Source organism: Hesperophylax consimilis, chromosome 3 (assembly GCF_061612785.1).
Source record: "Hesperophylax consimilis isolate HC1 chromosome 3, BYU_Hcon_1.0, whole genome shotgun sequence".
NCBI lineage: Eukaryota > Metazoa > Arthropoda > Insecta > Trichoptera > Limnephilidae > Hesperophylax > Hesperophylax consimilis.
In genome coordinates this window covers 13,280,290-13,296,726 of record NC_142838.1, presented here as the reverse complement: position 1 = coordinate 13,296,726, position 16,437 = coordinate 13,280,290, and the positions used below count along the sequence as shown (strand labels likewise).

At 32.8% G+C, this 16,437-nt stretch overlaps 1 protein-coding gene across 1 annotated transcript; it reads right to left on the bottom strand.

The window, feature by feature from the left end:
- Positions 1 to 66: 66 nt before the first annotated feature.
- Positions 67 to 16,018, bottom strand: LOC149424985 (uncharacterized). Its single transcript, XM_089646957.1, has 18 exons — positions 15,749 to 16,018; positions 15,234 to 15,343; positions 14,463 to 14,553; positions 13,638 to 13,823; positions 13,161 to 13,552; positions 12,620 to 12,688; positions 12,338 to 12,506; positions 11,641 to 11,820; positions 11,317 to 11,469; positions 6,860 to 7,021; positions 5,861 to 5,970; positions 5,683 to 5,773; positions 4,146 to 4,331; positions 3,681 to 4,057; positions 3,392 to 3,460; positions 2,888 to 3,056; positions 532 to 711; positions 67 to 417 (listed from the first exon to the last, which is right to left on the bottom strand). The coding sequence occupies exons 1-18, from the start codon at positions 15,909 to 15,911 to the stop codon at positions 242 to 244; spliced, it is 3,033 nt and encodes a 1,010-aa protein (XP_089503083.1). The 5' UTR covers positions 15,912 to 16,018; the 3' UTR covers positions 67 to 241.
- Positions 16,019 to 16,437: the final 419 nt, after the last annotated feature.

Sequence of the window (16,437 nt, the reverse complement as noted above, 5' to 3'; positions counted from 1 at the left end):
GCAGGACGCACATTCAACAAAATTTTGTATTTTTGATGGTGATGATATTATGTAAAACGGAATACACAATTATATCAGAATAAGGTGGGAAGTTTATGCCTGCGTTTGTGCGTAAAGAGTAACTACGAAAATATTGATTTAGATAGGTCAAATAGTTAGGGATTTTGTAGAGGACACCGAGAAGAGACGGCAGAGATATTCAAACTTGATATTGATAGAGATATTAGGATAGCTTATATTATTAATTTGCATCGGAGAGTCGTCTCGGCAGAATCTTGACTTTAATGTTACACTGGGATCTCAGCACTAGGTCCAGGTAAAACACCAACTCTTCTGGTTTCGTCACTGGCTCCAGTCGGTAATTCCTCAGTATGGCAGAAATTACTGACTTCGCTTCGTAGAGTGCAAACTTCTGTCCTAAATGTTAAACATGAATGAATAAATAAAATGATGACAGCAAGCTGCTGCTCAAATCCTACTATTTTGAAATGACTATCTATTAATAAGGAAATTTGATGGATTAATACCAACCTATGCAGTTTCTTGGTCCTGCACTGAAGGCAATATAAGCGAAGGGGTGTCTTTTCGCGCAATTTTCTAAAGAGAACCTTTCCGGGATGAATTCATCTGGTGATGGATAAACACTTTCATCATGGTGCAGATCGTAAATGTGTATATTGCACCCAGTTCCCGCTGGTATCAGGTAGTCTCCTGGGAAATAACACATATCAAAAATCACGGAAATGCGACACATGTGGAATGAGCTTTCAGCATTTGTTTTTTCTTCTTCGTATAATCCGGACCTCTTCAAGACCTGCATTAATCAATCCCTTCCTAATCCTTGTCTGTCTAACTGGATGGCGATATAGTTCCCCTGTCTTAACATCATTATGAGGCGTTATGACAGGGGGACGGGGGAACACCATTATGAGGTGTTAAAAACAAAAATAAATTCGAAATAAATGAAAACAGAATCAACATTAGAAATAATAATGTATTTTATACTCCCCAAACGAACACAAAACAAATGCAAAAACACTTCAGTTTCATCGGACCTCGTACTTTCAATCTTTTACCGAAAAATATTCAAGTGATTACTAATGAGTGATTACTAATTTATGCGTTACCCGTTAGAGTGGTATATTTATGCCTGTATATGAGGGAATATACATACTATCCATTCCTGTATCCATCCTTGTTCTTAACAGGAATGCTCGATTTCAATACATTAGAAGCCCGCAGAAAAATATTTTTAGGCAAACACTTTTTTAAGTTAATCTCTGGTACAATACACAATCCGCCTATGTTGCAAGAGGTTAACTTTTATGTCCCTAACAATTATACTCGAGGGAGATCCCATGCACTCTTATATGCTCCGAAAGCGAGGACTTCTGCCTATCAGAACTCGCCAATAAACAGAGCGACTCAACTGCTTAACGATTCTGCATTAGCCATCGACATTTTCAATGTCACCTACAGACAATTCAGTAACTATCTTATAACACATGTCACAAAATAGTAAAACTTCATGTGTAAACCTTTTAATTTGTAATCTTCTCCATGATATATTGGTGTATAACCGTTTTATGGAGAACATGAAAAAATAAATAAATAAACTCATCAATATTTAAAAGAGTTAAAATTATGGCTTTTCGATACAGCAGTTGAAACTTTTTTATTTAATTTGTATCAATTTATGTTTCCCATAAACTATTCACCATATATTACACTAAACACTTATAACTTCACTATACACTATTGTAAACACTTTTTATACAAACCCCTTAGACAAAATGTAATCATGTTTTTGTTTTATATGCCCACAGTTTGTTTCTTTCTAGGTACAATAATATAATGTATTTAACTATATTACCCACGCACAGGCTACGCCTTAGTGGGTTCCCATTATTCTTATTGATTTTTAAAATATTGTATGTAATTAATGTAAAAATTGGGAAAAATAAAGGTATTAAACAAAAAAACAAAACCAAAAATTAAAATAAATTAATTAAAAGAAGTTCACTGTCATTTTGTCACACGGATAATTCTTGGAAGTGTTAATTAATTTTAACAGGTTTGCTGCCACACTATTAGGAACTCCAGTCCATTTTTTTTATCAATTTTACATTACCTTCTAACATAAATACCAGTATAATTTATAAAACTAACTATAATCATTTTTAATACTAATAATAAGAATTTTTTACATTTTAATTTATTAATATTATTTTTCAATATACCTAGTTGGAAAATCAACAAAAGCCCATTTTCCCCACAAAAGGTTCTCCACGGGAAAAATCCAATTCTTGAAAATTCTTAGTTATTCCCTGCGATTTGGGGAATTCTCCACGAATTGGCAACCCTGATGTGATTATTGCAGACTATAGATATTATATTACTCTCACAGACTGGTTGTGATGAATCAGCATATTTATTCATAACAACCAAACGGTTTGTTTTAATAACATGGTGTTTTATTAGTGTTTAAATGATGAGTTATAAACTCTACATACATATAATTAATAAAACTTATTCAGAATCAGCCTTAATTGATCTATATGAATATATATTTGCCATAATATTTTTCACTGGAGTTCTTTATTTTGAGGAAGTAAACGAACCAAACCGATTATCCCGGGTCTCCAGGAACACGCTAGCATTCTAATATTATCCTCGTTAGAATTATTTGTGATGCGATTTTGACCTTTATGCTTTGAAAAATGTGTGAAGAACGAAATTAGGATAATTTATGCTGATAAAAACTTAGATTCCACCTTTTATTTTATGCATGGGGCCTCACTGATGGCTTAAAAAATAATTTTAATGTTTTCTGCTATGGCTTTCAACAGGTTATATATAGAGAATTTAATAATACAACAATACATACCCAACTGTACATCCTCAGTTAGAAGCCTTGATATAAATGGTACACTTGGGTATAGGCGAAGACTTTCCTTTATACACATTTCTAAATAACGCATTGAATTCATATCTTCCATGGTAGCCGCACGCTTTGAATCCTTAAAGATTTCACGCAATTCATCTACGATACGTTCCTGAAACAAAAATATCGGAAACATAATTATAAATTATTTTGATGCTATCCCCTGTGTGCTGGTACCGACAGAGCCGGTCCTATGCGGGCGTAATAAGAACAGTCCGTTCCGGAATTGCCAAGGCCCTGATAATACCTCACACACATAATAGTCCTAACTCATCACCCTTGAGATTATTTTTCATAAAAACGGCACTATACAGACATACAAACCGTCCAAATATTATTGATTACAGTGATCACCTACCTGTTGAAATTTTAGTCGCGCCAAGCACTGTTTGGCTCAGGACCGGCCCTGGGCACCGACATACTTATTAAAGTATAATATTATGTTACCTGAACGTCACTGTGATTAGCTATCAGCATAAGATTGTAAATTAGAGCCATTGCAGTCGTATCGTGACCCTGGAATGAAAAAAACAATTGAATTCATTGAACGCGTCAGGCTAATTTGCTCGCTTTTAGGAACAGCTATCATATTTAGGAACAGAAATCCTTGCATCTCTCCTTTACTGTCATGGTGAGAAACATGGTCTAAATTCTGACAGAATATTCCAGAGGTCTGAGGGATTAAATTCTTTCCTAATTTAGGCTTAAATGCACAAATTAATTCTAAGCATCTCACCTCAAACATGAACGTATCAACTTCTTCTCTGATTCCCTGTTCATCAATCTTCCCTTCGGATTCAGCAGACAGCAATAAATCCAACATGGCCAGCCTTCTCTTGCCGCTCTTGACAGATTCACCTATTTCCCCATCATCGGTGGTGGCACCTTCGGTAGACATGGTTTTACGCCTCTGTCTTATAACGTCCAACGTAAATGCGTGTAAAACTTTAATTAAATGATCATGTCTTCTACCAACTGCAGTCAATTTGAACAGTGTATAAGGATAAAGCCAAATTCTTACACTCCTGTAGAAGAAATGTTTTCCTATTTCGTGTATGGCACTAAGATACTTGCGAAATGCAGAATTCCCCATCTGTATTCCCATAGCAGTCTCTATAAATAATATAGATTTTTTTTTTAGCTAGCATTATTCAATTACAGTGCACAAAAACACAATATTATTTTGTAAATTGGAACTCACCACAGATAGAGTTCAAAGTAAATTCAGTCACATAAGCATTGATGTCGATCTCTGGTTTTCCGATTTCTTTTTTCAAAGATTGTACCATTTTTTCGCTTTGAACACTGAAGGTGTTACAGAATTGGCGTAGAATGTCAATGTGAAATGCGGGAGTCAAAATTTTACGCCTTTTCTGCCATTTGTCACCTAAGAAAAAAGTTTTAATACTTCTGTAACCTATATTAATACGTCTCAAACAAAACACCATATTTTACACTCGTGCCACGAATTGTCGGGGCTGATGAGGAACAAATAAAAAAGGTATGTAACTTTTTCATTTGCTTCAATTTGACCATGGAGGACCAAGAGTTCATATAAATGCACATTTGTTATGCAAACTCATTTGAAAAGCAATGTTAAGATCTCCTAATTGACATTCGTGGTCGAGGGGTGAGGCTCTTGACTAGTAATCCGAAGGTTGTGGGTTCAAATCCAGGAGTGCGCAAGAAAATTTTATTTGATTGCATTGTGTCATTTGACAAATTTGAAACGTTGCTTGAAATGGCTTTAGCCATGTTTGGTGACCAAATATAATATGCCCCATATACAAACCCCAAGTACTTCCCCTCCTTTCTCCTACCCATCTCCTTACCTTCAGCCTCACAACATACCTCAATTGGAGATACCATAGTCCCACTGGCCCAGACGGTTGGGAGCAGTTGGGACTCTTGTGCGTTATTCACTTAAAAAGTTTAATTATAACTACTATTTCTTTTACTGCTTGTAAAATTTTACAAGAATATTTTTTCGAGATTATTATGAGGGTTTTTTGTCACTTTACTTAAACACTGCGGTATGATTTTCTTTAAATCAAATTAGATTTTAGCATACATTCTCTTTTTAATAACTTTCATTCACTACAGCTATATGCTTTAAAAAAAATTGAAGCCTCAATAACTGCTTACTTTTATACCCATACAAGTATATACATACTAAGGGGAAGCTTAATGCCAAATCACTATTTTGATTAATCTAATGAATTGGTGTACATTAAGAATACAAAAAAAATATGCTTTAGATAAATTGAAGGTTTTTCTATCGCTTCGCTTGAGTAGAACACAAATAAATATATAAATTACTCTAAAAAAATATAAATGCAAACTACCAAAAAAAATATTTTTTCAATAGAAATGTATGAACGCATAAAGGAAACAACTTTTAAAAATACTATTATAGCTAAAATTATCTGTGACAGTTTCATTTGATTAACTTTTTTGCTTTCTTATAAAATTATTTATAAAATAAATAAATACCGATTTTTTGCTTGAAATCGAACGTTTCTAGACTCCGTTTGTCAAGCGATTTTAATGCCTATTACCTACGATATAAGGTATACCAAGAATTTACACATTTTTGGCTTGTAGCTTCCTCTTAAGGCAAATTTTTTACTAAAATTCGTAACAGATACAGTAACAACATAAACTCAACAATCTATCCATATTTAATCATTATTGTAATGTTTATGTCTTATAATATTTTATCTATATTTAATACCAACCTCTACTTGTTAAAAGACCTTCATTAAGCCAAGGCATAGTTAAATCATAAAGATGACTTTTCGTATTATGTATTCCATTAGATAATATTATCTGGAAAGAAAAATGGTACCTACAAAAGCTGTCTTAGCTAGTTCACTTACAAAATAATAAGTTTAATAAGTGTGTGCGTATTCTTACCCTAATGTCATCTGGATTATAAATGTTTATAAGGGGTTTATTACCTAATTGAATTCTGTATCTCGATTTAAATCTTTTTGCCAAATTTCTGAATGTGTTAAAAACTGAAACTAAAAATATTGAAAATTATTAGTTAATAATTAAATGTTTTTGTTCTTGGTGTTTGTAAAGTGAACTAAACAGTACATATAGTTTTTGGGTGGGTCATAACTTTGATAACTCTCTGACCCCCATAATGATGCCTACTCCACTTTGCCAAATGCTTGACATAGATGATAGACAAGTATTACTAGATAATATTTTTTTTATTAAATATACAAACACATTACAATAATTTACAAATGTAGATATTTCGAGGCTGATTGCGAAAAACTGCCCAACTCAATTGAGAAATTATTTCTCGTGTTTGAGTTGGGGAGTGGCGTCATTATGGTTTAATAAGATGTGAATTTCATTAATTGATGTAAAAATTAACAAATAGTTATAATCCTAGATGATAAATTTAATAACACAGTTTAATTAAGAGAATAAGAAAGTTAATCACAAACTTAAATAATATAAATTCTAAGGAAATAGATGGTTTCGTCCTTCACCGTACAAGACAAGACTCTATTTTTTATTTATAATGGAAGCTACTTTTTGTAAAAATGACTCTAGACCCCAATGTCCAGGCATACAGTGTTAGTAGGCAGTAAGCGAGTGCGTACATGTTGTTAGTTATATAACTCGATTACATGTCATCTCCCCCAATTAGCGTTGCTGCTAAAATTTTATTAAGATAAAGAGAAAAAAGTTACAACTTGAATATTAAGATGAGATTATGACTTGACCAAAGCAGCTAAGTTGCAGTCGTCTGGCAGTCCTGCTGAAAATGAGTGCAGCAATTGGACCAGCCGCAAGCGAAACTCGGCGTCAGCGCCCCTTAGCCAGCTTCCCGAATAGGCAATAGACGTTTTGACTTATATGTAACAATATAAATATAGGAGCTAAAAACTTTACCAGAGTCCGTCAAAAAATATGTTGTATGTCCAAGTACCGGCCATCGCCTTATACTGGGAACTTTACCAAATATCCTTCCAGCTTTTGTACCAAAAAAATTATAGTCCAAACAACATAAAACAAGAACAATAGCTGCTAAAATCCATGTCCACATTTTGGAAAGATTTATTATTATTTAGTATTGACTTCCCACTACACTTACTAACTTTGAGTAACTCAAATTCTCTAGGCGGCATGAATACTATATGTAGCGAATTGCACTGATTCGTTTGTTGATAGCCAGAGATACTAAAGGTTTTAATTAGTAACTTTTGTTTATATTTCCTTTAAATGAAAATATTTTTTTAAATAATTTTTGAAACAATTATTGTATGCAGCATAGAAAACCTTCATTGCCGAATGTATTATCAATATAATTATTCTATGACATTATTTTTTTTTTCAATTTCTTAGTGTTCGACCAGGTTAATTTTCGTTTAACCAACTAACAAGAAAAAATGGCCTTATTTTGGTGGCTAAAAAACATTTTTAATTAACTCATTCTTTATTCAAGGACCTGATTTTTTGTTGTCGATTCAACTGACCATAAATTTAACACTCCTCAGTACAGCGTAATAAGGATCGATCAGTGGCTGAGTTGGCATCGAGTTTGTGTTCCACCCAGGCGTGGTGTTTTCAATTTCTCGGCTGGCTAAGTTCTCCATCACAACACAAGCAACATTTTCCATTTACTGTGGTGGTAGGAGGAGATTTTCAAATATTGTCAGGTTATTCGTAAACTAAGAATGATTGTCTTTCTTTTAAAAAGAAAGACACAAAGATAAATATAAAAAGAGGTCTTGCATTACGATTCGATTATGTACATAGTGTTGGGACTTTTACAAAGACATTGGTATATAATATTCACATAAAAATGTAGAATATTTGATATTTTCTGCTATTGAAATGATGCCGGCACAAAAGGTAGAACTACCCTTCCCAGCTAACGCCATCAATCAATATCAGCATCAATCTATTGAACGGGTAGAACTACATTTTACCGGCCGAAGTGTGTTAATCTTGACGGTTTCTGAAATCAGATATGAATGTCCTACGTAACACGCTCTAGCCAATTATCGTTACTTTCCCTTTTATAAAATTTTAGTTTACCAATTTTGGCCTAGAAGAAGCTGGATTAAAAGGTTGGGAAACCTAGTGTGTACTAATTGCATGTTATTATTGCAATAACTGCATAACAACTTTGTTTATTTCTAGAAGACGGGTTATCACTTATTATTATTACCATTCTTAGGTAAAAAACAATGATTTTAATGAGGCCATTCAGTAATCAACTCATTTCTATGTATTTAATTACAGATTAATCAATAACAAAACACCATTTAAAATATACTTGCCCTAATAGATTTTTAAAAATCTGTCAAATGAGAAAAATTATTTTATCTAAGAATAAATAAAAATCGGTGTTATTAAAAATGTTGTTTACAGATGTACAGATTTATCTATGCAGGCAGCCAAAAGAGGATCCAGCATAGATAAATCTGATAAATCTATATATTTAAAAAAAATTACTGCCATCAATACCTACCGACTGCAGAGATAATTATGTTGGACAGTACCTCCATAGAGGGCGTATCAGCATGTACCCGAAAGACTTATTATTATTATAACAACTCCTGATCAGAAATGGAGTAAAAATGTAGATTAAAAATGCATTTATGACAGCACCTGTTAAACAATTTACCGATGTTTAAACATGCATTAAAATATTTTCATCAGTTCAAATGTGAATATGGACCAGAGTTGCCAATTCATATGTTCTAAAATACCCACAAGAGATGAAAATTTTTCGAATTTCCGACAAGTTCCTTCACCTCCAAAATGAAAAAAAATTCTATTGAACTAAGAATGGTTTTTTATTATCTAGTCATTTTCTGATTTTCTCCTTCATTCAAGCTTCAATATAGACTGTTTGAAAATTTGAGGCAAACGAAAACGAAATATAGTGTGTTTTCATAATTATTGAAAACATTATGTTTCAATATGGTTGGAAAATTAAGAAATGCTAAGAATCCCTGCATTTTCCCCCCAAAAAGTTTTTCCCTGCAAAAAACCCAATTATGAAAATCTTATAAATTCCCCCCAATTTGGGGAATTCTCCACAAAGTGGCAACCCTGATGTGGATTTTTTAAATCATAAATACATTACTCATGTAGACTGGTTGTGATAAAACTGCAGGCTCAGTCATAGTGGCATAGTCCAGTGGTAACGCATTGGACTGCCATTCCGAAGGTCGCGGGTTCGAACCCGGCGTGCGCAAATAAATTTTATATGATTAATTTGTGTTATTTCACAATTAATTAATTAAAAAATAATGTATATAGTATATTTGCGGCACGTTCCAGAGTGGAAGATACTACCAGTATCGCCCTGGTGTAAGACCACCATTCAGAATTGAAACGTTGCTCCAAATGGCTTTAGCCGTGTTTAGTGACTAGATCTGAATAGCCAGGTACTTCCCCACCTTCCTCTTTCCCTTCCCCGCTTACCTTCAGCCTCACAACATCCCCCAATTGGGGATGCCATAGTCTCACTGGCTCCAGACGGGAGCAGTTGGGACTCTTGTGAGGCATTCACTGTAAAAAAAAAAAAAAAAAAAGTCATACCATCCTAACAGTGTGTTTTAACAAAATGGTGTTTTATTCGTTTTTAAATGACGATTTATAAATTCTACATATATATGATAAAACTTATATGTATATTCAGAATCAGTGTTTGTGATATGTATATTTTTCACTGCAGTTCTTTATTCCATCCACCGCCAATGCTTATATCATTGGAGATTTTCAACTGTTAGAAAATGTTAATAATTGCCATTGGAAATAATGTCAATATATTTTATTTCTAGTGATTTATTTACTTTATATATTTTATTCTTATAATATATGTCAGATATTTAGTGTTTTCATTAGGACTACTTTTGTGTTATAGAGGTCCGTAGGTACTCTGTGAAGCTCCCCATTTTATAAATATACCTGGTAGGTACTATCCAAACACATTACTATTACAATCATAAAGCATTGTAAAGAAAAACAGATCTGAGTATTTCGACACTTAAGATTTTTTTAATAATATCAAGTATTGAAATAAGATAAGGTGTTTTTTAACAAAAATAATTATATGCACCAATAATGAAAATCAGTAAAATAAAAGATTTATACAGCAAACCTAATATTTTGGTTGTATTGTTTACTGAAAAAATATATTGCTTTACTTTAATATACACTAACCATTAAAACTTGTTACCATATATGTTCATAATCGCACTTTAGAAGTAAAACAAAAATATTATTAATAAACTAAAAACCAGATCGAATATACGCACGCAAGCCAGGACAACTAAACTAAACTTGTAATAATAATCCTGTTATAATGTTGAAAGTTGAAAATGTTGGAGATCGTTGAGCCCGTTGAAAACATTAGGCGTTGGAAAATATTATTACAATGACTATGCTAAAAGAGCTTGGTTATTTTTTGCTTCCCATTATATATTTGCTTGATGCTTTGCACTATGTATCGGATATATCCAATAAGACTTCTATTTGGAAGGTGCATAACCAAAAGACCATTCCAAAATAAAGATAACAATTGAGAGTAAACTGAAATATCTTTTTATTTTATTACGTCCAATAGTGCTAAAAACAATAGATATGTAGCTGTTAGCCAGCATTGAAGATATTAGTATTGGTGAATTATTCTGGCTAACTGCAAAATTTTGTTTGCCACCTTGACTTGTTTTGCTTGACGCTGCGTATCGGCCGTATTAAATAAGAAAAACCAAAAAATGTCTTGTATAACGAAAAGACCATTCCAAATTTTGCATAATATCATTCTCGAAGTGTAAACTGCTAACCATGAAGAAAGGAAGGGAGAAGAGATGGCACTAAGGCAAGTGGGCACATCACGTCAAACAAACTCAACCGGGCACAATTGGACGTGGCTTACTAGGCCAGTACGTTTTAGCCGCTTGACGTGAGCAGACTGTTCCTTAACAAGCTATAAAGTGCTATTGTTACCTTTAAATTATGAAATGCAGCATTAAATTTTGTAAAAAATCTCATGAAAGGCATACAAATACAATATTGTACTTGTATGTCTTTCTTGAAATGAGTGAATTTGTAAACGGTCTAAATTATTTATTCATATTCATATACCGTATGTACAGGCACAAACAAACAATTCATCTTAATATTTTAAAGCATAACTTGAAAAATGGTTTTTTTTTTTAAATAATTAAATTAGCCCCTTCTACAATTGTTTAGTTAATGAATAATTTTAAGTCACTGATAAATCAAAGTATCATAGAGAAAGTGGATTTAATTCATAAAAATACCGAGTAGAAGAAATTATGTACGCATATTTAAGTACGCATATTTAAGTACGCATATTTAAGAATTCCGTGGAAGAATTTTCACTTTGATGGGATCTCTACATCTTAGTACCAAATCAGCAGAGAATACTATTTGATGTGGTTTGGTTACTGGCTCCAATCTGAAGTTCCTCAAAATGGTTGATATGACTGACTTCAATTCGTAGAGTGCAAATCTTTGTCCTGAAAATAAAAAATAAATAAACAAAGTTACACATTGTGTTAATGTTACATATTTAAAAAATAAGATTTTTCTCTTTTAAATTCAAAATTCTTTATGATTAATTTAATTTTTATTAATTCTAAAGTAAAAAATGAATGAATTACATATTAAAATAACTCAATGATACGAACCAATACAGTTTCTTGGCCCGGCACTGAAAGGTATGTAGGCGAAAGGGTGCCTCTTGGCAGAATTTTCTTGATTAAACCTTTCAGGAATAAAATCATCTGGAGCAGGATAAATAGACGAATCTCGATGCAAATCAAAAATGTGAACATGGCACGTGGTACCGGAAGGAATTAGGTAATTTGCTGAAAAAATTATGTAAATATGTTTTCTTAATAAATTTAAACGGTCTTTAAAACTAGTTATTAACGTCTTGTTCAGCAGCGTAAGGATACTATTAAAAATACATTATTCTGAATATAACTAGCTAAAAAGCAACCACGAAGTTATCATGAAAATAGAATCAGCTGGCGCACGGCATAAATTTTGGATCGGTGATCAAGAAGTTAATCAACAAAATTGAATACATACATAGAACAGAAGACAATGTACATAGTTACTATGTTATAATAACATATATAACGTAGTACCCAAGAACATACTAAAGTTTTAAGTGAATGCATGTCACACTGCATAATAAATATGAAACAAATAGCTACTCATACCATATCATATGGAATTCAGCACCAAGCTGATTTTTGATTTCCATTTCTTCCTCACAGGAGTCACTCATTTTCGATCCACATATTATATAAAACAGAAGGGGTAGCTACTTGTAAAAAGTATCAAATATCATTTTAATTTTAGTAAGAGGATACCTACTCATTTGAACTTCTTCATTAAGAAACCGTGAAATGAATGGGACACTTGGATATAATCGGAGAGCTTCTTTCAAACACATCTCCAAATAGCGCATCTTGTTCAGATCTTCCATGGTCGCTGCTTGCTTTGAATCTTCAAATATTTCATCCAATTCGGCCACAATTTTTTCCTAAAATAACATTTTACAATAATTAATTTCGTAATAAATAAATGCACTTTAAAAATTACTGTAATTATTTATGCAGGTAATGAATATTATTTTGAAGTGTCAATAAATGTTACCTGCTCAGTTGGGTGATTGGCTAATAACATCAAACAGAAAGTTATAGCCATTGTCGTAGTGTCGTGGCCCTAGAATTAATGATGTACATTTTTACTGTTTGTCATATGAAATTTTGATATAGATTATATAACTTTATTGACACTTTGGAGTGTAGTATAAATTGAATAAGGTATTTTCTGTAGTCATAGGTAATATGATTTTTTGAAATGGTTAGGTAAATTGGATTCTCAATTCAATATAGAAATTTTATATAAAGGAAATTACAGTATTCAGGTAATTTACATTATTACGTATTATAATATATATATATTTTTTTTTTGATTAACTTGATGAGTAAAACCTCGAATCATAATATTGTCTTCAATGAGTAAATAATATTTTTTAATTTAACCTATGACACTCTATTTTTAATTGCTTGTGCATCGAACTCCGAAAAATCAATATGGATATCTGACATTTTGTTTGTGGGATTTTTACCCTCGGCACACTTCGGAAGTATTAGGTATTTCGAAAGTTTAGGAAAATTCCATACGAACTCACCTCAAACATGAAAGTATCGACTTCTTCTCTGATTCCCTGTTCATCAATCTTCCCTTGGGATTCAGCAGACAGCAATAAATCCAACATGGCCAGCCTTCTCTTGCTGCTGTTCATGTAATCATCATCCTCTATCTTCTCCACAGTGGCTGAATGATCTTCTGTCAACATGGCGGCTCGCCTCTTCCTTATGACGTCTAACGTAAATTTGTGTAAAACTGGAAGTGTCCTGTAATATTCCTTACCAGCAGGACTCATTTTGAATATTATGGGAATGTGAAGCCATATTCTTACAAGTCGGTATATGAGGAATTCCCCCATTTTGTATATAGCATCTTTGTATTTTTGAAAATGTGAGTTCTCACTTGATTCCAATTGAATCCCCATCGCTGTCTCTGAAAAAAAACATCAAATAAATAATCTGCATAATAATAAATTACTATTGGTCGAATGTAAAAAATTATAGTTCTTAGTTCTTACCACAGATGGAGTTTATTGTGAATTTTGTAACAAATGACATAATGTCTGTTTCAGGTTTTCCAATCTCCTGTTTCAAAGACTGTACAATGTTTATACTTTGTTCACTGAAGATGTTACAGAATTGACGTAAAATATTGAAATGAAAAGCTGGGGTTAGGATTTTTCTTCTTTTTTGCCATTTTTCTCCTGAAATCAAATCAAATTTTAAAATAATATTATTAATTTATGTGATTTAAAACATTTGGACAATTAGTTGCAATATAAAACTCACATTATATATGCCGGAGAAAATTATTATATGTGTAGAGGTAGAGCGATGCATGGAACTGGCAGAGGAAGGATTAAACTAGACTGAATGCCATGTATGATCGTGTGAGGAATGTGGAGATCCGCAAAGAATACAAGGCTAATGTAAGCATAATGAGTAAGATAAAGAGAGGGACGCTCAGATAGTTTAGTCATGTAGAGCGTATGAACGAAGAAATGTGCGTAAGGAGAATATATGACGCAAATGTGAAAGATAGAAGAAGTCGAGGACACCCGAAGCATGGCACAATTAAGTGAATCAGATACTTGAGTCGGGCCATGTTAGCAGTCAGAATAATAGTAGAGGATTATTAGATAATGTATGTGTATGCCAAGACCGAGTTGTTTGGCGGTCCGTCCTCTCAGCCTACCCCTGCGGTAAAACACCGTGATGGTTAGTTAGTTAGTTAGAGATACTACCGGTAATTACAGGTACATGAATTTGCTAGTCATCATAAAACATTAAATTCATTCATGCATCAGCCATCAAGAATTAATTAATCCACTATAAATACTGACCACCACTTGTTAAAAGTCCTTCATTGAGCCATGGGTGAAGGAAACTATAAAGTTCGCTTTTAGTTATATGCTTTTGACTGGACAGGATTATCTAAAAAAGAAATAATCAATTAATGCATTTTATTAGTGGTCACCCTAAACTTTGATAAAACGTATTCAATGAAGATTATCATGTTTCTCAAATACTGTTATTGTTTTACAGGTGACAGCTGGTTTTAAAGTAAAATTGATCACAACTTTTTGCCTATTTAAAAGCCACACATTATACTTTACAATTTGGGAGGCGGGTTTGGATAGCGCCGCCCCGAGAAACATTTATTGGATAATCAACACCTCTGCCATAGGTGACACCAAATGGTGACTTAGCAGGGGTGCACGGGTTCATCGGGTGAGGTGTGTGCAGGATGCGACTGCCCCCCAGCTGCACCACATCGGGAGATCTGTTTGGAGTGACCTTTTGACCTCTCCAACTGGTCCCTCGACCCATCACCTTGCGCTGTAGTGGGAGTGGGAGGCACATATTCATTCATCTGTCACTCCTGGAAACACTGGTCCCTAGATTCCTAACAACTCCTCATACCTCTTTCCTTCCCAGAACTCCTTTTCCTTAAAAATACCTTTCACACAACATCCGCAAAGATGACATAGGCCCTGATGGAAATTATTATCCTCAGGGCATCCTGTGTGGGGTCAATGTAAATAAAAATAAAAATTATAAACACATTCTATTTATTTCAGCATAATCTATATTATAAATATGTAGGTACTTACCTCTATATCCCATGGGCTAAATATATTCACAATACGTTTCCTGCATACCTGAACACCGTAAATACCTTTAAATGTATTTCCCATCCATCTTGATTGGTAGAAAAGTGGAACTGAAAGAATAAAAAAAAAATTATATTTTGGTTTTATTTATGGATGATAAATGGCACAGCGCAAAAAAGTTAAACTTTATATAGATTAACCTCTCAAGCGACAATACCCATTGGATACGAAACATGTATATCTGTTGAGCGCCGGTGAATCCAATTGGATATCTGACCAGATGGATTTTTACTCTCGGCATACTTCAGAGGTAGTTCACGGGAGCTTGCATTCCAAAGTTTAACTAGTAAATTGAAGTTCATGTGAAAATTACATTACTTATTTTATCTAGAAAACATGAACATATTATACTACTCTTAAACTTTAAAGTTGACTGTACAGTTAAATTTTCTCATAGTACTTGACATATTTGTATGCTGTGTCATCTAAAATATTTATGCAGTTGAAAACAATACCTGGGTTCAATAAAAAATTCATTAAATTTCCAATTATTGGCAGTCGCTTGGGACCAGGCACCTTACTGAAGAGCCTCGCGGATTTAGATTTGAAAATGTAATAATTTACACAATATAGAAACAGAACAACACTTGCTAAAACTATACTTAAGATTGTATACATTTTGAATATAGTAATATTATTATTTACTTCACTAGTTATAACAATTTGAAACTAACCTTGTTGAAAACAAGAGTGTAAACTGATCTGTCTTTACGATTTACAATCTTAACAAGTTATATTTAGACAAATATAAGTTGAAGTAATTTACAAAGTTCTTAAAACTTTTATTTTAATATGTGAATGTTTTACAGGTTGCTTTTTAAAAATTAAATGTATGATTTGCTGATTGTTGCTAGGGAAAAGATTGATCGATCTATTTTTAAAATGTTCATAATATAATATATATTGGGCCTTACTAATAAACGGGTTTTAAATTTTACACAACTGATAAACAACCTATATATATGGTAAATTTTTTATCAGTTGTGTAAAATTTAAACTACATTTATTAGTCCCTTACTTCATTTATGTTCATAAGTATCAGTTGTTTTTATCTATCCCAGTTAAATTGTTTTTCAACTAAGTATTAAGATAAAAAATAATTGCCTGCGTTCAAACTGTAATTTATTTTGTTATCACACAAAAA